At 44.7% G+C, this 20,732-nt stretch overlaps 1 protein-coding gene across 14 annotated transcripts in view; it reads left to right on the forward strand.

Annotated features, from left to right (window-relative positions):
• The window catches only part of EHMT1 (euchromatic histone lysine methyltransferase 1), a 123,512-nt gene that overhangs the window by 63,407 nt on the left and 39,373 nt on the right, over positions 1-20,732 (forward strand). For 11 of the 14 annotated variants that reach the window (XM_030000060.2, XM_041119839.1, XM_030000069.2 and 8 more), the window contains 3 exons: positions 8,739-9,295; positions 11,955-11,996; positions 19,273-19,450. In XM_030000060.2, the coding sequence (XP_029855920.1) occupies positions 8,739-9,295; positions 11,955-11,996; positions 19,273-19,450 (777 nt within the window). Of the gene's footprint in view, positions 1-3,427; positions 3,446-8,738; positions 9,296-11,954; positions 11,997-19,272; positions 19,451-20,732 lie in introns of those variants that run through there. The other 3 variants (XM_030000072.2, XM_030000061.2, XM_030000071.2) reach the window with 2 other exon arrangements.

The following is a 20,732-nucleotide window of genomic DNA, read 5'->3' on the forward strand; positions in this document are numbered from 1 at the left end:
ACTTAGTGTGGATTACTGTATTTTTCCCTCTTTTTACTCCCCCTTGACTCAGAAGGGTACTGATGCTGAGGTCAATATCAGATCCCCATTTGAACTGTGTTAGCACATACCATAGCTCCGCTGCTGCCTCTCTGAATGGCCTTTTATGAGTTACACCTCTGTGTACAAACTTGTGCTTTCTCTGTGTCCAAGATGAGCCAGGAAATTAGGGTAGCTTGTAGCCTTGAATGAGATTGAGGGGTCTGTCCCCCAAGCAAGGCACATCAGCACTGCTGCAGTAGTGCCTGCGACTGCTGTCTCGTGTCACCACTGATGAGGATCATCATGTTGGAGATCTCCATGAAGATCTCCTGTTGCAGGGAAGGCTCATACTCCTGTGGGGCAGTAGCTGAGCTGCCCCAGTTTATAATCTGCTGTTTTAAGGCAGTGCATCCCCTTTCTTGGTTGTCCTCAGCATGCTAGCCTGTCATTTGTGACAACGCAGTACCTGCTGCCCCAGGGGATCAGTTGTCGGTGCGATCTGGCTGGGGCAGGGAGCTGGGTGGGTGCTCTCGGGGAGCAGCCTGGAGGTAGGGGGTCCTTGGGTGGGCAGTCATGGTGTTTTGTTCTTTGTTCCTTGAGTGGAAGGTATTGCAGAAATGCACTGTTGTTACCAGCTGGGATGTCCTCTTCTGGCTTCATCCTGGCACTGATAAAGAGAAATAATTGAACTATAAATTTAACATAGTTCTGTAGGAACAAGATCTTTGTGTGTTCCCAGCACTTTCATTTCCAATTCTGGTGTTGAGTCCCAGCCTGTGTAAAGCCCCGTGTAAGTTGCTCACTAGGCTCAGTGTCCCCTTCTGTGTAAAATTACTCAATACAGGTAGAAAAAAAGCTGTGGATGAAACTGTTTTGTTGTCCATGGGGAAATGTTCCAGTTCAGTTTTATATGTGGGAGTGGGCTTAGGTCCATCTTTGCCTTTGACAGGGAGGGGAAAGGGGCAGGGAGATGGAAGAGATAAGTGGAAAAAAGTTGCTCTCTGTTTTATTAGGCCATATTGTCTTTAGTCTGACTCAGAGAGAAACTAAGTAAAAAGTGGTGTCATTGCAAGAATTGCAAGTGATTTCAGTTCCCCTCCTAATGTACATGGCTCCTAACTCCATGCTGTATCTTGCTTGACCTTTCAAAGCGAACTGCTCCTTTTCTGATTCCCCAGCCCCAGAGATGGAAAGTTCCACTAAAGCAGCGGTACAAAGGAGCAGGAAGGGGAATTGGTAACCAAGTTCTCCACTAGCCTCAGTGTTTCTGAGACTTCACCCGGGGCAACTGTTTTACAAGAGCCACGGTGCTGGAGCGTAGTGCTGGATGAGACGTGCACAGTCACTTTGCTCTCAAATAAACTTAAAACTGCTTTTAGAGAGTGTCGGGCTTTTAAATTCCTGGAGGGGCCTTTTTTCTTTTTTTTGTTTTTTTTTTGTTTGTTTCTTTTTCTCCCTCTTAGTGCAGATAGGAAGCTGCCGTGAGTGAGGAAAGTGCTGCTTTCCACTGAGCAGCTGCAACCTTTGCATTCCCAGGTGCAGAGATGGCTGCTTTAAAAGGAGAAAAAGAATAATCTCTTTGCCTTGACTTACTCAGCATGGGATCCCCTGCTGAGACTGACAGCCAGGAGATGAGACAGAGCAAAATGATGCTTAGGCATTTTAGATGTTCGCCCAGATGTGCACCCAGGTGCTCCCCATGTTCAAGACCCCTGCTCCAGGGAGGCTGTGCCCTGTGGCAGACAGGCTGCAGCAGCAGAAATGCGCTCAGAGCCTGGCAGTCCCAGAGCAGGAGCATTCCTTGGTCACAGATGGGCCTGGGGCCTTGTGGCCAGTGCTGTAACACCGTGGACCTGATCGCATGGCAAAGGAATGAATTAATTTCACGCAGGCTGTTCAAGTGCTTTGAGTCACTGCCAGTATTCACAGGCAGCCCACCGGCAAGATGCTGAATCCCATTTAGCCAACCTCTGTAATCTCAGTATTGAGCATTCACAGCAGAAGTTGTTTTTCTTTTACTTTTCTTTTCCTATTTTGACTCTTGGCATGTCTGATGGGAGATGGGAAGCAGTGACACTGCTGCAGGGTGACAGTGCTCCAGGGCACTGGGAGGGGTGGCATTTGTATTTTGGAAATACAGGGCAGGCTCTTGGATGGATATCACCCGCCTTCATGGATTTAAAAGGGGGTGGGGGGAAGAAGAGACCATCAATAACTCACCCTAGAGAGGAATTTGGCCTGAAACACTTAATTCTCTTCATTTTTTGGCTTCAAAATGCTCCGCTTTTTGGCTTTAATGATAGAAGTGGTGCTTTCCTTTCCAATTAATACAGGATCTCCAGCCACCAGTTCTCCTTCATCTGTATGGTTTCAGCCCCCATCCCTTTGTCATCCTTTTTATGTCAGCTGTGCTTCTCTCTGCTTTACAATTTTCTTTTTTTTCACTTTGAGGAGGAAGGGGGGATGGAACTGTTGTAAGACAAGGATTATAAGCAGGTGCATTTCTCACTTTTAAAAGTTTATCCAGCAGGACAGTTGGGTATTGAATAAATGACTGTGGCATCTGTGGTGTTTTAAAGATGATCTGCAAAGTGCTTAAGGTAAAAAATCTGTGAAATGTGTGTGTATATAAATATAAATATGCAGTACTTGTACTGCTGTTCAAAATCATGAGCTTTTGATTTAAGCTGCGTCTTTGCTTAGTTCCGAGTTTGATGTTTCTCCTGCAGCAGCTAAAGCCTTGTGGCTCAGCTGCAGGTATGGAGCTGCCCTGTGCTCTCTGCTGGGACCACTCGAAATGCATGGAAAATATCATGCAAGACATCGGCAGTTGGGTGTCTCGCCTCTACCAGTGCACAGCACAAAGATGTTCAGAAAAACGTGTAAAAGTTCCAGATCAGGTAATAGTGCATTTTCTTTTAGGATATATTTTTTTCTTTTTTTCTTTTTTCTTTTTTTTTTTCTCAGACCTAGTGATGATTGCAGTTTGGCCTGGAGTATAAGGGCTCGTAACACTTGCATATTTTTTCTTAACTTTGTTTCACTGAGCAGTGAGATCTGAATTTAAAAAATATATTTAAGACTTTATTTTTTTTCCCGAGCATTCTCAAAGTAATACAGAGTTTTGAGCTGATCATCTGGCTGCCTGCATATGGAAAGTTTCTGGTGGCTACTCATCCCCTTTGGTCTCTGCAGAGGCGATTCGGTTCCCTCTGGCTGTGGCCGGGATGGCTGGTGGGGACCATAGCACATCTGTTAGACAGGCTCTGCCCACAGGCAGGTTTTGGCAGGCTGAACCGAGCTCTGGCAAGCTCCGGGGCAGGACTGGAGCCAGGTCTGGCTCTGCTGGAAGGGCTGGAAACCCAACAGGCAAAGGCAGTGGAGAGGAACCGGCATTGCAGGAGTCTGAGCTGGGAGAGCAGAGGTGGGTTTCGTTTTGCCTAATTTAGGGTGGGGGTTTTTTTTTTAGTTATCATTCTAATTCTGAACTAGTCCAGCTCATTTCTGCTTAAATGTGGTAGGTGTGTCCAGGCGGTGATTAGTTTATCCAAAGATAGATGTCTAAAGTCAGACTGTGCTTTTTGAGCTGTCATCTCCTCTCCGTTGGTTGCAGTGGTGGCTTAGGGGCACCCTGGGGTTTGAGATACCTTTTAGACACCTAAAATTAGATGAAGTGTCCTCATCCTGTCTGACTTAGCTTCTCCCCTCCTTTCCTAAGATTCTGTTCTCTTCATGGGAATTTTAATTCAATTTTGAATAACTGTGTTTAGTACTGAGAAGAAGACTTAAGACCAAAACTGCTGCAGAGGGTCTGCTTAATCCTGGGGAGGGGTGGGAACTCTGCATTACTCTCAATGAATTGTTAATTCAGCAAAGTGATTTAAATATACTACTGATTATTCTTTGCTATGTGGAGTCGCAAGGATAATATATCTGCATAATTTTCTGAGTCTTAAAGTTTCTTGTGTTACTAAAATGTAGCCAGCTCCTAGAAGATACACCTTTACTGAAGTTTGTTTCAACTTGGTATCAACTTCAGATACCTGCCTGGGAGAACTGGCACCATAACAGAAAATAAATCTCATAGGTAAATTATCTATCCTACACGTTGCTGGATTTTAAATTAATACTGAATGCTTGGATCGGGGATACAGGCAGCGTTGTGGTAAATGTGACAAGCTTTTACTGCTGCATATGCTGTAGGAAATGCATAAGGGAGTTCTGAAAATACTAGGATGCTTCTAGTAAATGAGGTTACACTTCTGTGGACATAGGCTATATCTTTCTACCTTTCGTTTTTTTAATTAAAGAAAGAATGATTGTAGATTAAGGAACAATGAGGGAGTTGGAGAGAAAAGTGAATGTGGAAGAAAACATAGTTTTGCTCTATTTAGAAGGAACGAGTACTATCAAGTTGTTAAGTTTTAGAGAAATACCGATTTTAGGTTTTTATTCACTTGCACTTGCAGCACAAGAGCAGAAAAGCTGTTGAACAGCATTTTCAAGATGAGAATTCATTGCCACAAGGTGTATTTGAAATCAAGATTTTAGCAGGTTTACAGTGAAACTTTTTTTTTTTTTTTTGATAATGAAAAAGGGGAGATGAACAGGTCATGTCAGGAACAAGTGTTTCTTTAGCTGTCTGGTGCTGTTGAAGAGCTTCTGTAGGCTGTTTTATTCAGTATTTCTCCATTGTGAGGTTCCTGCTGTCTCTAGTTTCTGTTCCCATCCCCATCTGTAGGCCATATTTCAGAAAAAGTGTAAATATATATTGAATTCTGTCTATTCAGCAATGCTTGTAAATGTGCAGTACTGTAAGTGTGTACCTAAGACTTGTTGAATGTGGTCAGGCTTGCAGACGTGAGGGTGGAGCGCTGAGTTAAAGGCAGAGCATCATGGCAAGTAGAGCAGTAGCCTAGCCTGGGAGGACAACTCCCATTTTCCTATTACCAGATCAGGTGTTTCAGTTGTGAATACCGTACTAACTTACTTGGGTTACCACATCTTATTAAGCAACGTAGCTCCTGACATAAACTAGTTCTTGGTAGGGGCCTCTTTAATTCGATGTTCAGGTAGGGCCCTGGGGATGATGATCTCTGCAGCTGGTGTTTTGGCTGTGGTGCTTCTTGCAGGAGCTTTGTGCTGTACAGGAACTCAGTTTGTAGAAAACAGTGCTATTCCAAAGTATTTATGAATTTGTTTTAGTGCTGCCAGAAAAGGGAGCAGGAGGATGAAGATGATCTTTCCCCAAAGAAGCCCATCCCAGCAGCTCAGGACAGTCTCGCCTGCGGTGTCTCAGACCTGTGGAAGGCTGGAGAGGGACCTAGTGTCTCTTCCCATTAAGTCCTTGGCCTCCGCTGATTCTTGCCAGCCGGCAAGCCGTGTGATGACAGTTGCCGTAACAGCTTTTGTCGTGTGGATGCATGTCCGTTAAGCACTGAATTGTGACACTGCAATGCATTTTGCTTGGCCTGCTGAGCGGTGGCAACACTGATGGTTGGGGCTGGAGCTGGAAGCCCTAGGACTTTCCTTTGCTCTGCAACGTGTGCATTTACGACAGGGCAGAGGAGGTGTATAATCCTGTTAAATCAAAACCATACCCCTGACAACTGCTGTCAAGTTCTCCAGTTCTGTGCAACTTCAGGGACAGTGAAATTTCATCTGTTTTGTCAAATCTCTAGTCACACAGATTTGGAAGTCTGGTGCCTGTTTATAGGGATTTGATGGCACTTCCATAGTCAATCAGATTGCATTTTCCACACTTAATGAGAGTGTGTGTGTGTGAACTGTATGTGGGATTTTAATTTTAGCCTCATGGATTTTTCATAAAGTCCATGATGCTTTCTGGAGTAATGCAGTTAATCTTTCCCCTAGGGCAGTGGTCTAATTTACCTTGTTTTGGTTACCTTCATGGCAGGTAGAGCAATTTTTGCCCTCTGCTTATTCAGTTTATCTAATAGTCAGCCACTGAAGTTATTTGACTGCTCTGGTGGGAGTGTGGACTATTTAAATCAACAAATATTGAAGGCTTCATTCGGCCAGGTGCCTAGTGCTGAGCACTGGATACCACCATCTGTGGTTAGGGAGCTCATTTTTTGTTTTCTTCTGGCACTGACTTTGCTGAAATAATTGTTTAAATGGCCACAGCACAGTCTTTAAAAAAGACACCAAATGCAGAAAGAGAAACAAGGATTGAAAGAATAAATGCATATCTGTTGGCTCCCTGTGCCCAAGACTTTTCAAATAGTTAAATAACAGTGAAAAAACTAGCACTTCATCTTCTCCCAGAGTCGTTGCTATCCAAAACAAACCCTTGTGTGTCTTACCAGAGCTTTCAGTACACAGAAGGTGGTTTGGGTGGCGAGAGGGCAGCAGATGGAGGTGATGACTTTGAATCGTGCTTGGAGAGCCACTCAGTTACTGCCTACTGGAGATGGGGTTTCTGCCTCTGCCCCCCTGCATGTGCTCCAGCAAGCACCGGTGGGCTCTTTTTAGAGGTTTTGGAGCTCTTTTTGAGGGCTCTGAGCCAGCAGAGTCCAAGCGGGAGGCAATCACAGTGCCTGTGTTTGGGGGGAATGGACTGCTTAATGCAGGTGTCTCATCAGGAAAAAAGGCCAGAATTGAACCCTAGGGAAGAGTTACCACTTGTCATCAGGGTTTGAAGACACTTTCCAGTAAGATGCTTTGTGTCCAACATCTGTGGCTTTCAGTTGGAAATAAGGAGCAGGACTAGGACTGTCCCCCTTGTAATTTATGAGTAGGACTAGGCTGGAGCAAGTCAAGCGCTGCATCAGGTCTTTGAGACCCACCTGGACAGAGCCCTGACCAGCCTGGTTTGAATTCAGCATTGACCATGCTTCAAGCTGGGGTTGGATTGGATGGTCTAAGGGTATTCACCAGTTCTAAGAGGGCTTTCAGTTTGATGCTGGAAATATTTGTCTTTAAATCTAAGATGAGCACCAAAACCCAGGAAGTTTGGGGAATAATGCGGTTGTTTCAGGTACTAGAATGCGTTGCTTTTAGAGTCTAGTACTGCAGGTGCTGTTTGTGCAGAAATCTGTATCAAGATCTTTTAGGTCAACCCAATGGTAAGGAGATGGACTGAATGAATGCATTAAAAAGGGGTAGAAAGAAGGGAAGGTGGGTAGGCCCTCAAATAGTTGGGGAGAGATTATTTTCCCAGTTGCCACTAACTGGAAAGGGAATTTGGTGCTTTTTGGGAAGAGCTGTTCTGGTAAGCTGTGCTTACCTGCTGACGTTTGCACTGAGCTGCCTGTCCTTGGGATCATGCAGCAAAGCCCTGCAGAGCACAGCTTTGAACAGTCAGCCCAGGGATATTGGACTTGAAGTTCTAGGATCCAGGATCTTGGTTCTTCTTCATGCTTTAGCTTTGCATCAGGTTTTTGTCAGGTCAGCAGAGACACTCAGAATATTGTTTTCCTTGAGTGTTTGGGCTTCAAGAGCAGTGTGAAATGAGATGCTGATACCCAGCATGCTGGTTTGGCTTGCAAAGTTGTCTCCAGTTTGACTCTGGGCCCTTCTGAATACTGTAGGTGAAAATTGCTTTGATTCAAGCAGGTTGTAAATCAGTCCTACCTGCTTTGACAGCCCACTTGGACAAAGCTTTTGCTGGTACTCCTTGTGATGCTTTTCATAACTGTCTGGCCTCTGGAAGGAAAACAATACAAGGAATCCCTAACAGCAGGTTGATTTAATCGTTTTACTGATCGCGCCAGTGAATTGTTATCACTCCTAGTTGTCTGGGGAGCTGCTAGTTTGTCATGTCGGAAACATTTCTGCAAGTACGTGGCGTTCATATTTGGATTTTTTTTCAGCTCGGGTCTGAAATCTCTAATGGGACAAATTCATTGATGGGGGGAGCATGGAAATGTTTGGAAGAGAGGAAAAAAATTTTTTTACATGGACACTCCTGTTTTATCTGTGTGTGAGCTTTTAGTCAGTCTGCAAAAATCTTGCTGCATTTGAATCATGTAATTATTTTAGTCTAGAATTACATTTAACTTGTGAATTGCATTCACCCCTGTGTTTACTCTGGCTATTGCCTCTGAAATGACGCTGTGAATCCTGCTCCTGTGCTTGCTTCGTCCCTGCAAAAGAGCCGGTCTCCACTGGACAACATTGCCAGGAGAGCTGTGGTTGCCAGAGAGTTATTCCTTGTGATGTTTCATGTAGTGGGAGAGCCCTTATGTAGACATTTGGCTGCTGAGCTGTGTCTGTGCCACAAAAGCTCACCCATACAGCCCTACCAGCAAGGTTTTCTTGTGTCAATCTGGCATTGTGAAGGGCTTTGCCAGAGATCTGAATGCAAGATTGGGTAGCGTTTTGTTTGACATGTGAGGTGTTGACATATGGTCCAATAAATGTAGTTATTGGAAAAGCTAAAGGTAATATTTACCTTGAAAAGTCCATAGTTGGGAATAAATGGCCACATCTGCAGCTGAGACGAGTAAGAATGAGTGCACTGCTTTCAAGTGAGCCACCCACCCCAATTTTCACCATCTGACGATCCAGACAAGCAGGTCAGGTAGGTGAGTGAGCAACCTAAATGGATATATATATAGCAAGCAGTTTTCTGGAGGAGAAGTTTGCTCTTCGTTAGCTACTGTAAGTAGCTGTACCTTCTCTTTGGAGTTTTGATACTGCTTGTGACCCTTTTCTTTCTCCTCTCTTCCTCCTTATCCTCCCTCTTTCTCCAGGGTTTAATGCCATGGCTGCAGATGAAAGTGCTACAGAAAAGCAAGCAGGGGAACCAAAAATGGCAGTAGACGGTGAAACCAACGGTTCCTGTGAGCACAGTGAAGCTGGTAGCCACCCAAACCCAGCTAAAAACACTCAGGACAATACGAAAGTGAGCCAGCAGGACTCTAGTACTAAATTAAATAGGATAGCAGAAAATGGTATTTCTGAACGAGATGGTGAGACTGGGAAGCAAAACCATATGAAAGCTAATGACTTCACACAGACTTCTGTAACAGGGAGCAATGGATATATTCTAACCAAGCAGATGGCACAGGAGCAACCTCTAAGGACTACCAGCACCTTTGCTTCTCTCACCGGCCATGCTGCAAAAACCCTTCCAGGAGGAGCAAGCAAAGGGAGAACTGTGGGCTCCTTTTCTCAGATGCAAGCCACGATGCCAACCAAGCTTGGGGAGGGCAGTAAGGACATGGATGCTAAAAAAGCCACCGCTGCTAACGCTGAAGTCAAGGTCCACAGAGCACGGAAGACAATGCCTAAACCCACCCCTAGCCTGGTAATGTATATGCCCAGCAGTCAGTGCTGCTGCTGCTGCTGCTGCTGCGATTGCTCTTGGCTTTCTTTGAGTGCATGAGAGGGATACCTTGCTGCATGGGAACACGTGTAATTCAGAGGTGTCCCACTGAGTGGATTGATTTTTTTTTTTTTAATACATATATATATTTATTTTTATTTTTTCTCTTCCTACAGAGCGACAGAGGTGTTAAAAATAGAGTCACATGGCCACCATCAGCTCTTTTCCCCAATGTGTTTCTAAATATATAATTGATCAATTACCTTCTCCAGCAGATGTATGTGAGACACTAAATGGCCTTTCTCTCTTGGCTGTATTGCTCGTCAGCCGTCTGCTGAAATCCAGAGCTGCTTGTGAAACAAATTAGATTTCTTATAAGTTCGACCCAAAGGAAATTAAGCATAGCATGTTAACTTGAGGCTTCTCCTAAGCTTGGAAGCTGTCAAGAAACTGATATGTTAGGCAACTTGATTGCATTGCTGTATCATTATAGTAGTAAACCAGATGATGTTTTCTCTCTCTCTGTATGTTGCCTGTAGTAATGCAGCTTGTTCAGAAGTCTTCACTCCAGAATCCTTAGGGTTGGATCTACCATCACTTAATAAAACAGAGCTCTGCCTTTTTTTTAGGAGGGAAAAGGAGATGTGAAGTCATCTGGTGTGTTCATAGTGGGGTGAACAGTAATGGGCCTTTCTTTGTTATTGGCCAAGTTTGGTTCTTTTGGTTATTTTTTTGGTCCTTTTTCCAAAGGTAAGGAATAGATACTGGAACAGGCAGATCTCCACTACGAGCACTTGGTCTCCAGCCTTGTGATGCTTTCTATTTAGCTACAATGAGCTAGATCCTCTCATTGTGCTATGTCTAATGATGGAGAGAGACTGGCTTTTAGGTATCCTGCACCTCGGTCAAGGAAAGGATTGAGACCCCTGCTTGGCAGTGTGAGTCACACCCAGAAATATATGGGAAGCTGCTGCAGCTTTGTAAATGTTGGTGCAATGGATTGCTGTTAGTTACCAGCATATTATGGACCAAGCAGATGCAAAGTGATCCTCAGATGTCACCCATGTGTTGCAGCACAGCAATAATATGATGCGAAGGTCTCAAAGCTGTGAATTGCTGTGGTCTGGAGCAGGGGAAGAGAGAAAAAAAAAAAGATGGGTGGCACCTAGCCAGCCACAGATGGGGAAAGGTGCCCTTGGCTGCGGCACCACCTGTGCCTCCGGAAGCAGGTGGGAGTCCAAAGAGCACATCAAGATTACAAACCTCGTGGGCACCCAGCCTCAATAGTAGGGCAGAAACCACGCCTGCCACGATTTCCCAACCATTCTCCCAAACCGCTAATTTCCCCTCTGTCTTCCCCTGATTGCATTTGAATTCTCTCGCTCTCGCACCCCTGCTGTGTTTTCTGGCTAGCAAGCGGGGGAAGCCCAGATGCAATACATGCAGCCTGATGAAAATCTCGCATAAGGCTGTCTCTTACCCAAACAAGGCTTCGCAACTGAAACTGCCTCGCAGCTTTCCTCCAGCAGCCTGTTGCGCACTTAAATTAGGTCGGGCAAACCCCCAGACCCATGTGGAATTTGACAGGGAGAGATCCCTTGGGGCTGAGCAATTGAAAGAGGCAATTCCCTTCTAAAAGATGACTGCTAGGTTAGGAGGGACTGTTTTCCTCATTCATATTTTATGATACATCAGAAGAATATTTTTATGCAACCCCTTGGGCTTCAAGGTTTGTCTCTAGAAAGCTGTGTGCAACCTTTGTGAATGCTTGCAGCGCTCCGTTACACAAGTTGCTGTGATGGTGCTGTTGATCGTTATTTGCTTACGCAGTAACAGCGGCTTCAAAAACCAAAGCCTGCAGTTGTTGGGCCACTCCAGAAAGTACATAGCTTGTCCTCAGCACCTCTGGCCATTTTCCTTGGGCTTAAAATAGAGAGAGAGAGAAACAAAATTCACAAGAAGGCTGGTGAGAAGAGGCTGTTCCCATGTTCTCCGCTCAAGCCTCTGCATCTGAATGTGAACCCAAGACTTGATCTCATTTCTGCAAGACAATAAAACATCTGTTTTGTTCAGCCTTCCTGATAATTACTACCTAATTTTTCCCCATTGTCTTTCGAATTTACATGCTATTTTCTTTTGAGTAGCAGAATCCTTGCTAGTTGTCTTTTTTCTGTCCTGATTATTTCTTTGTTGAGCTGCTTATAAGAGGCTCATCAGCACAGCATTGCAGTAACTTTTCATGTACCAGCCTCCACGTTCACACCTTTTCTCCTTCAAAAACACCATGATAGCAGGTGCTGTATTCCAGTAAATAAATTGTGGAAATCACCCAGCAGTTGATGTTACAGGACACAGTAGGGTTTTTTGCTAATATTTTTTAGAGCATTTTTGTTTTCTTGGTAGACTGTTCTTGCAGACCTGTGCTGCCTGGGAGGAGGGGAGGAAGGTATGTTGTTGCCTGCAAAGTGTAATCATTTGTTCCTCTCGGCTCCTGCAGAAACCCACTGGGGCCAAAAAATTATTTTCTGTAACCCAATAGCTGTCAGGGGACTCTGGTAGTCTTTTCCTGCACACGTGGATTGGTCTTTGAAAGGAAGAAGATAATTTTCTCACAAATTTAACCAGCTTTTTCTCTGTTTAGGATTTGCTTCCTGAATTGGGATCGAAGCTGAATCTGAAACAGGTGACAATTTTAATTGATGTTGTCGCATGTTAAGGTGGTTTTTGAACAGAGACCTCAGAAGAGTTGTTGACAGCATTGTTTCTGCTCCCCTTCTGAATAGTGCAGTAACACAAGCGTTGCACCTTTTGGAAGAATCTTTCTTTCCTTCCTAATCCATTTACAACCCTATTAAGAACCCAAAAGTTTCCAGGGCCAGGCAACAGACTGAAAGGCAAGTGTGTTTCTGTGTCCTGTGCTTGGAGAAGGCCCCTCCTGCTTGGAAACTCCAGTTTCTGAGCTTAATATCACTAAGCTGTGTCTGGAAGGGATAAAGGATGATAAAGGTAGTGAAAGCATTCCATAGTTATCTCTTGAGATAGGAGGAGCAGATGGCTGAATTGGGAATCCCAAGTTATGTTTCCATTCATTACTTGGTGACCACGAGGCTATAGTTTGAGGTGTGTGTCTCTGGTAGTATTTTTTTATGCTGTGCAGAAGACTGGGTCAGGGGAACTGAACTGTCAGAAGAAATAGCGCAAAAATCTGTGAAATTAGTATCTAAGCCTGGTTCACAGTGTGAGCCCAAAACGTAGAGTACCAATTTAACTGGGGGAGACAAAGCCTGGGCAGGAAGGAGGCGCTTGGAGCAGGAGATGCTTTGCTTATGTATGTGGTGTTTCTACCAATATTCATCAAACTATACCTTTAAGCAGCGTTGCCACTAAATATCTGATCCCAGGTCCGGTAAGCTGCTTTCTTTCTGTGTGCACACAGGTGTTGCTGCTGCTGCAAAGTATTATTTTCCGTGTCAGTGCCCAGCAGTATTGTGGCAGTGTGCTGACGTGGTCTGTGGGTTGCTCTGCAGAAGCTCCTGGCCTAAGAACATCTTGTGTTCATCTCTCGGGGCCAGGCAGGTGGCAGTCGGTGGTTTGCAAGCATCTGGGATTGCTCAGCAGGCTCAGACCCTCTAATATGCAGAAAACTCAAAACAAAGGGCAGGTCCTAATGGAGATGGAGATGGGGATGGGGATATTGTCTCCTGAGGGGGGAGGGGGATAAAAAGAAGAGTACATGGCACAGTGAAATAGAGATCCTCATCTGATCACAAGTGCTGCTGTCAGCTTGTCTGAACCTAGAAGGTGCACCCATCAAGGACCCTCTCCAGAGAGGTACCCAGGTGTGCATGGGCGGACTGGAAATGTGAAATCCATGTGAGTGAGCTTGGCCACAGTTAAATATCCTCTATGGAAAATCTCCTTCAGGAGTGATGAGATCGTAAACTACCATTGGACTTCTTAAATAGAGGAGTTACTGCAGAGGGAGGTAGAAAAATGAATGTGTATTGTGCTGTACTTTTCATTTCATGTTTAACTGGTTGTGCTCGCACTGCTGGCACAGCGGCGCCAGCTGAAGGTGGCTGCCCCAGCTGCTGACCGCAGCCTGCAGAAATAGTCCCAGTCCCAGGTCCCCAGCAGACCTGTTTCTGTCAGGAGGCTTGCTATTGAAACTGGTTTGAGCTACCCTGCTTCATTCTGATGGGTGTGTGACACCCCCTTCCCCTGGAGCTGCTCGATCTAGGAGGGGAGAAGGACAAGGAGTGGGGTCTCTCCTGCAGACCCAGCAGAGTCCACACCTCTGAATGATGCTGGTTCAGAAACCCATTAAATGCAGGTTTGTAGCTTGGTTTAGGAACACCTACACTTAAACACAGTCTGCCTGGCAGCCTAAACCACTATGATTTTATGCAGATACGTGACCGCACACAAATCAGTGCAGTTGTAATCAAGTCACACCGGAATCCCTCTTCTAAAGGGCACGTGTTAATCTGCAGATAAAAGGGCATTAATAGGTGGATCAGCCTTGCAGCTTTTCTGATCTAGATTAAGACCAAAGCCATGCAGGTTTCTTTTTGTTGCTCCAAGGTAAGGCTTAGGCAGTGGTCAGGATCCCCCGGCAGCTGTGCTGAAATTTGGTAGTGAAAAGTATAATTCTGCAACAGTGGAGGAAAGGGAGAGTAGCACCACTACAGCTCCTACAGGCACTGTCATCTGCTTGTGATAAATTTTTTATAGCGGACTGATATTTCTTGCTTAAATATCATTCACCAGTTGTTAGAGGCAGATACCCCTGGGAGCTGCTGCTTTGTGCTGTTCAAAGGCAGCGCCTTGGGACAAATCTTGTTACCCCTTTGCATGATGGATGGAGAGAAGGGGGTTGCTCCGTGACAGCTGCCGTGTTGCCTGGTGGCAGTGGCGGTTAGTTTAGTCCTCCTATCTAGTTGGCTTTGGTTTCAAGCTCATACTGTGCCGGAGATGAAGGTCCTTAAAAGAAGAGAAATAAAACGGCTCGTATGTCTAAGCTGGAGATGATTTCAGGTGTTGGGAGCGAATGGCAGTCCTTCTGTGGTGCTCTTCAAAGCTGCCTGGCTCCGAGGCAGGACCTGCAGGACCTTTGCCAGTGTCCTTGCACCAACACACAGATGGAGTTCTGGTCTGGTTTCTCTTTGGTTATTGCTAGCTTGCTTGCTTTGGTAATGGAAAGACCTCTTAATTGCTGGGCTGTGGGAAGAATGCTGTGTACGGTCTGTTGAACCAACGTCGGTTTAATTAGTAAGGTTTGTTTGTTCCATATTTTTGCTTTTGGGGGGAAAAAAAAAAAAAGGGGGAGGATATTCTGTCTTTTGCTGTTTTTTAGTAACTTCTCCCTGCTGCTGTAGGGGACTTCTGTGCCAATAATAGAAACATTGTTGCTCCCATTAAAATGTAGAAAGCACTTGAGTTTAATTTTTATAAACACATAAAATACTGTGTTCTTGTCCCAGTGTAAGTAGTTTTCTTGACTATTTTTCTCACAATGGTGTCGGACATAGTTGTGGTCCCATTTTTGCTGTTTCCAGACACAAGCATCTCTTCAGTTTCTTGACTATTGCTTGCAATGCCCAACATGAAATAGTGACTTTACAACCTTTTGTGTAGGGTGAGCTGATACCAATGAGAAGCTGCAAGAAATGAAGACTTGAGTGACGCAGTTTCTTTCTCTATCAATTTTGGTCCTTTCTTGGCTGCCAGTGGCCCACATGTGTGGTGGTTAGGACATGCAAACACAGGGAGCTCAAACTGTGTCCTGGAGTTGCCTTTGCACGGGATTCTCCTTACTGTACTTCTCTAAAACTGTAGATGAAAACTGTGCTTGACTGTTAAATATAATTGGGGAAAAAAGAAAAGACTGTGGCTGTTTTGGACAAGGATAACATGCAGCAATGGAGTTTATTTAGGGTCAGGAATAGTGCTTCTCGCCTCTAATTTTGCTGTTTGCAGTGGAGCCCGTGTTAGGTGAAAGCACCTCTGCTCTCTTGAATTTTTGCTGGTTTAAGTGAAGGAGGATGATCTTCATCCAATTTCTGAGCATAGGAGTCTGCTCAGTTAAAATTGCAGGCAACTCAAAGTGTGCATGCCCTCGTTAGTATTCTTGGCAGATCAGTCCATGCCCAGCAGATCACTGAAAGCCGTGCCTTGCTTTCCTGGCATGGTTGCTTCTGGTGCAGGCTCCAGCGTTGCCAGTCTGGCATTTTCTACCTGTAGCGGAGGACTCTGGATCTTCAGGAAACAAAGCAGAGACATGTTAGGATTTGTCACGGCAGACTGGATGAGTAGATGTTGACTAGCAGTCAGCTCCATTGGGTTCGTTGAAGCGCCTGCTCTTTGCAGCCCCCTTCGTGCTTTACCAGCACGTGTGTCCTCTGTTGGGAAAAGGTAAGAGAGGCCCTAAGCCGAGAAGCAAGAGTGTGCTTGGGTGGATACTGAGCTGCAAGCAGTTTCGTAGATACCTGCTTGATGCTGTGCCTTGTGCTAGGAACAGGGAGGGCAGGAGGAACCCATCCATTATGAAACTGGAAAAAGGTGGCATGTGATGGGAGCATTAATTGCTCTCAGCTGTGCCAGTGACCATATAGCCCACAGAGGTGACTTAGAGCTGGGGCATGGGGTGGCAGGGCTGGAGGTAGCTGCTCTGCCTGTTCTGCAGGAGAAACCTTCGTCTGAGGTTTTCCTTGGACAGCCTTTTCCCTAGCAGGAAACTCGCTGGAGCTGAATAGATGTGCAGCGTTCTGAGGAGTCCTCTGATGGCACTGGGGGCTTGCAGGTGGATCTGTGAGCTTTGTGTTTAAATGGATTGCTGTAATTTTTTGTTGCCCTTTTTTGCTTTGATAGGAGTCTGTTGTGCCCCAAATAGTATAGCACCCACTTGCCCCACTCCCAAATGCACAGTCTGTCTTTTGCCTTTGCTTCTTTTATTTGAACCTGCCCACCTTCCTCTGCTGAGAGGTGTCATGTGCCGGTTGTAATCTAGGCAGCGAAGGATGCAGAATATCTTTGCGAGGAAGGGCCCAGGTATGCTTGAACCAGGTCTTAGGCAGCGTGATGGGATTTCAAGGAAGAAATTTCCCAGCAGACCAGTGTGCTAGATTAGCAAAGCCTCTTTTCTGGGAGTGTTTAAATTTGGAGCAGATAGAGCAGAGCATAAAAGCTCAGTGTAGGAGACCAGGATGGGCTGTACCTACAGGCTCAAGTTATGGAACTGGCAGAATTCAGAGACGTTAGAATGGGAAAAGAATAAAGTTTCATCCACCAAACACTCTACTTGCTGGAAGACTAAAATTTAATAACAGCAAAGACGTAACTTTTATCTAGCTAAGAATGAAGAAAGATGGTGAGAAAACTGAGTATAAGTGCTTTCAAATCTTTGCTCATACTTTTTATTACAATTCTTAGATTTACTATTTTTTATATATGTACACACACATGTATGAGAGATATATAAGTTTTACTGCTGGCCTGCTCAGGTTCCCATGCCATTGGGCTTCCTGAGAGATCTGGTCACCTCTCTGTGGGAATGCTTGTTCTTTAGCATTGCCGTATATGCCTCCAAGTAATAATCCAGATCTCACAAAGCTTAATTTGATTTAAAAAAATGTTTTACTGGAATTGCCATGAAAAAGTCACATTTAACAGTTGTCATGCAGCCCTATTGAAGATTTTTAATTTATTTCCATATTGTAATTACAGGGGGAGAGAAAAACCCCAAGCTAATAACATACTACTTTTTCATTTAAAATTTGATTATGTTCTTCCAAACAGTTTGGCATGGTCTGAATGTGAATTCTTGATGTTTGGGAGTAACAGCACGTTTTGTCAGAGACCAGTTGCAAGAACCTATACTTAAAGAACAAAAAATGCAGCCCTTATGTACACTTGTTGCAGGCAGCTCTGCGTCAGATCTGCCTCTCCAGAGCTCACTTTTCTAATTTTAAGTTAAAAATGGAAAGCAGTAGATGTTCCAGGGGACTTGGAAATTCTCAGAATAATCCTGTAGCCAAGAGTTACCGTTAACCTTTAGATCTATAAACTAGGGACTTTAAGAGGTATAAATAGTATTGTTGAGACTATTATTGGCATACTGTGCCCAGCACTCCTGACGTACATTTTTTGAGGGGTAGAACAACTGGGAGCAGTCTCAAGAGTGATCCAATGTCCAGAAAATGAACCTATGGACACTTAATTTGCTCATTCTATTAAACCTATTGAAGAGAAGATTAAAAAAAAAAAAAGTAGTTGGTCATAGTCCATAAGTATCTACTTGGAGTGAGAGTTTCTTATGATACAGGGCTTTTTAATTTAGTTGAAAAAGCATAATGCATTTAATTATTTGACAGTAAGAGCAATTAAGTATTGGAACAACATATCAAAGGATATGGTAGATTTGTCGTCTTTGAAATTGTTAATCCAAGGCTAGATGCCTTTTAAGAAAAGATGTGGCAATTCAGCCATAAGTTATGGGCCTGATGCAGGAATCATTGGCAATTTGATGGCCTTTTTATGCAGGTCATTTTTTATTATCATTACAGCTTTTCTGTCTGTGACCGAGTCCTTGCTTTCTGCCAGCAGTGTGCACATGGCAGAGCTGTAATTAGGAGAATTGGTTGCTTCCCCATTTGTTCACAAGGTCATATTACTTGAAAGCAGTGTCTAAGAGTGCCTGTCTGAACCTGGACTTTAAAGAGTGTTTTTATTGCTTGCTGCTTTTTATTCCTTTCTTTCTTTTGCCTGGATTCCTCTTTCTGTTTTGATATTTCAGCTGTTGCTTCAGAAGTCCCATAAGAAGTATTTTCCTGCAAGTGGAGCAGCACTAAAACATTGCCACCACAGAGCTTGTAATCTGCTAACTGTGCTCTTGGTTTTCTGGAGCATCTCTGCCAAACCTGCCTCCTACTTGACAGTTGAGTGGACAGATGTATGGAGAGGTGTGGATGCAGCTAGGTCATCTGTTGAATACATAAGAGGGCAAATCCGGTGTAAAATGTGAAATCAGAGCGGCAGCATTTACCCCACTCTCTGTTAATAACAGTGGTTGCCTTGCCACAAAAGGTGCAGCGCTGTGGGACATGGAGCTGTAGGAATCCTGCTTTCATGACCAAAGGTGCTGGATGAGACTTTGCATTGACTATACGCTCAAACCAGCGGGTTCAAGCTGCCTTGGTGCCTGGGAACCTGGCTCCAGCGACAGCGAGTGCAGTAGCAACTACAAAATTCTCTTGGTTTTCAGTAGGAGCTTGTAGCTTGCCCTGTGTTTGGCATAGCAACAGCTAGGTTGGGAGTACCTGCGCTAGCTGGTTTAAAGTAAGCTTGGACAGGTCTTTGCTGCAGCAGTGGCAGCACTGTAGATGAACCTGCAATGTCAAGCAAATACCTTCTTTGCCCATGTTTTGTTGTGTGCTAGGTGGGAGGTGGGAGAGTTTGCTAAGACTTGATTGTGCCAAATGCTCCCTGAAAGGAAGGATCCCTTCCTGTTGCTGCCTGCTCTTCCGAAATGTCTCTGCAAGACTCTGTTCTCATCCATGCTTGATGGGACAGCCACACTCGAGGCGTGTTTCAGGGAATAGGTGTATTTGTTGCATTTGTTCGTCTTCTCCAGAGCCAACCAAATGCCTGTGTAAATAGTGTCTGATCCTTTTTATTATCTGCAGTTGCTTTGGATTTGCTGCTCTGCCTTTGCAAGGTAGCCTTTCACCTTCAAAGGCAGCAGCCTTTAACAAGTGAAGTAGCAGCAGGCTGGGATTGTTTTGCAGTCTTTAGGCAAAGTAATGTTATGTGCTAGAGGAGGGGCTGTGTGCTTTTGCTTTGAATGTGTGGTCCTGTCTTCAAATGAAAGTGATTATGCTTGAGAGAAAGGAATTAAATTTATTTTCTGATTTATTTTTTTTTAATGCAGAGGCTCAATTTAACTGCATTTTGTTTTCCAGCATGCAAGTAAAGACCCCAAAGATGGGAGAGACAGCAGAGATCAAAAAGAATCCAAGGAGGAAGGCAACAAAAACATCCTGGAGTTTGGGAAGCCGTTGCCGTTGCCCTCTCTCCCGGGCCTTCACCAGTCACTACCTCAGAACCAGAGCTATGTGGCCACCACGAAGTCGCAGACAGGTAAAAAGAACTGAGTTAAAATCCCTAGCAGCACCCACCTCCCAGGCGTGTGTGTATGTGTGGTTGAGTGGGAGATGAGGCGGGTTAACAAGGACTGAAACCTTTGTTAGTACCTTTTTCCCACTGAATCTCCTTCAGGGTTTCCTTTCCTGCTGGCATCAGTAGGGCTGCTGCCATAGACTTTGTTTGACAGACACCGTTTCATCTAGCCACTTCTCTGCAAGTGGCTGTCGTACCGGTGCTTGTGTCCTCTGGACTCCTTCCTGGTCACCTCTGGATGTTGTACAGGGTACATTCTTGCAGTCCCCTGTTGAAATAGCCTCCCAAGTGAAGTTCACCAGTTTTCTGCTCTGCAGGGAGCACCTGCCATGCAGTCCTTCCCGCACCACCTTGTTTCATAGGGTGCAGGTCCCTCCCAGGTGGCGTGGGCAGGTAGGTGTGCTCCGTCAGGCACCACCACACTGAGGATCACTCTTCTGCTAAAACTTGGTATGAGAGGAGACACTTTCACCCCATCTTCTTATGTGATACTCTGAAGATGTTTCTATCAATTCTGAGGGACTTTGTATATCACCACAACAACTGGTTACCATATACTACATCCTTGTAAATGATTTTAATTGTGTTAACAGATTTTTGGAGAGGTCTCTTCATAGATTTTTGGTGAAATTTCATCATAGTGGAAGATGAAGGAATGCTTTCAAGGAACAGGCTGTACAGCTGCAAATGGTAATACTAGTGCTGAGGCTGGTTGTTCCCTGCTCTATGCTATTCTTAAAAGAGCCTGCACTAAGCATCCTTCTAATGTGCATTCACCAAAGACAGCATCAGGCAGTGAGGTGTGATGACTGATTTGATTACAAGGCCAGGAGGGAGACTTAACAAATTAAGACCTGATCAAAGTAGTGAAAGGAATCAAACAAACTTCCATAGTAGGTGTGAAATGAGGTTAAATGGCAAATGGCTCTTTATTTAAGGTACCTTTTCCCTGTGTGTTCTTCAGTCATTGTGCAACTGCTTTCATTGTAAGTCGGTATTACTAGCCTTGCAATACCTATTTGAGCAAGTTGGATTATATTCAGCCTCCTTCGGCATCAGCAATACTGCCAAACACAGGCTAATTTAAAAATTTGATATTGTGTATGGTGATGTAGGGACCAGAAGGAGCATGGAGAGGACACTCAGAATTTGAGTGGGTTTGCAACACTGGCAGAAAGCTCTTTGTGTGTTTGCACGTGTGTGTGTGTGTGTGTGTGTGATCTTTTGGTTGACTTGCAAATAA

The sequence above is a fragment of the Aquila chrysaetos genome, chromosome 24 (assembly GCF_900496995.4).
Source record: "Aquila chrysaetos chrysaetos chromosome 24, bAquChr1.4, whole genome shotgun sequence".
In the NCBI taxonomy this organism is placed as follows: Eukaryota; Metazoa; Chordata; class Aves; order Accipitriformes; family Accipitridae; genus Aquila; species Aquila chrysaetos.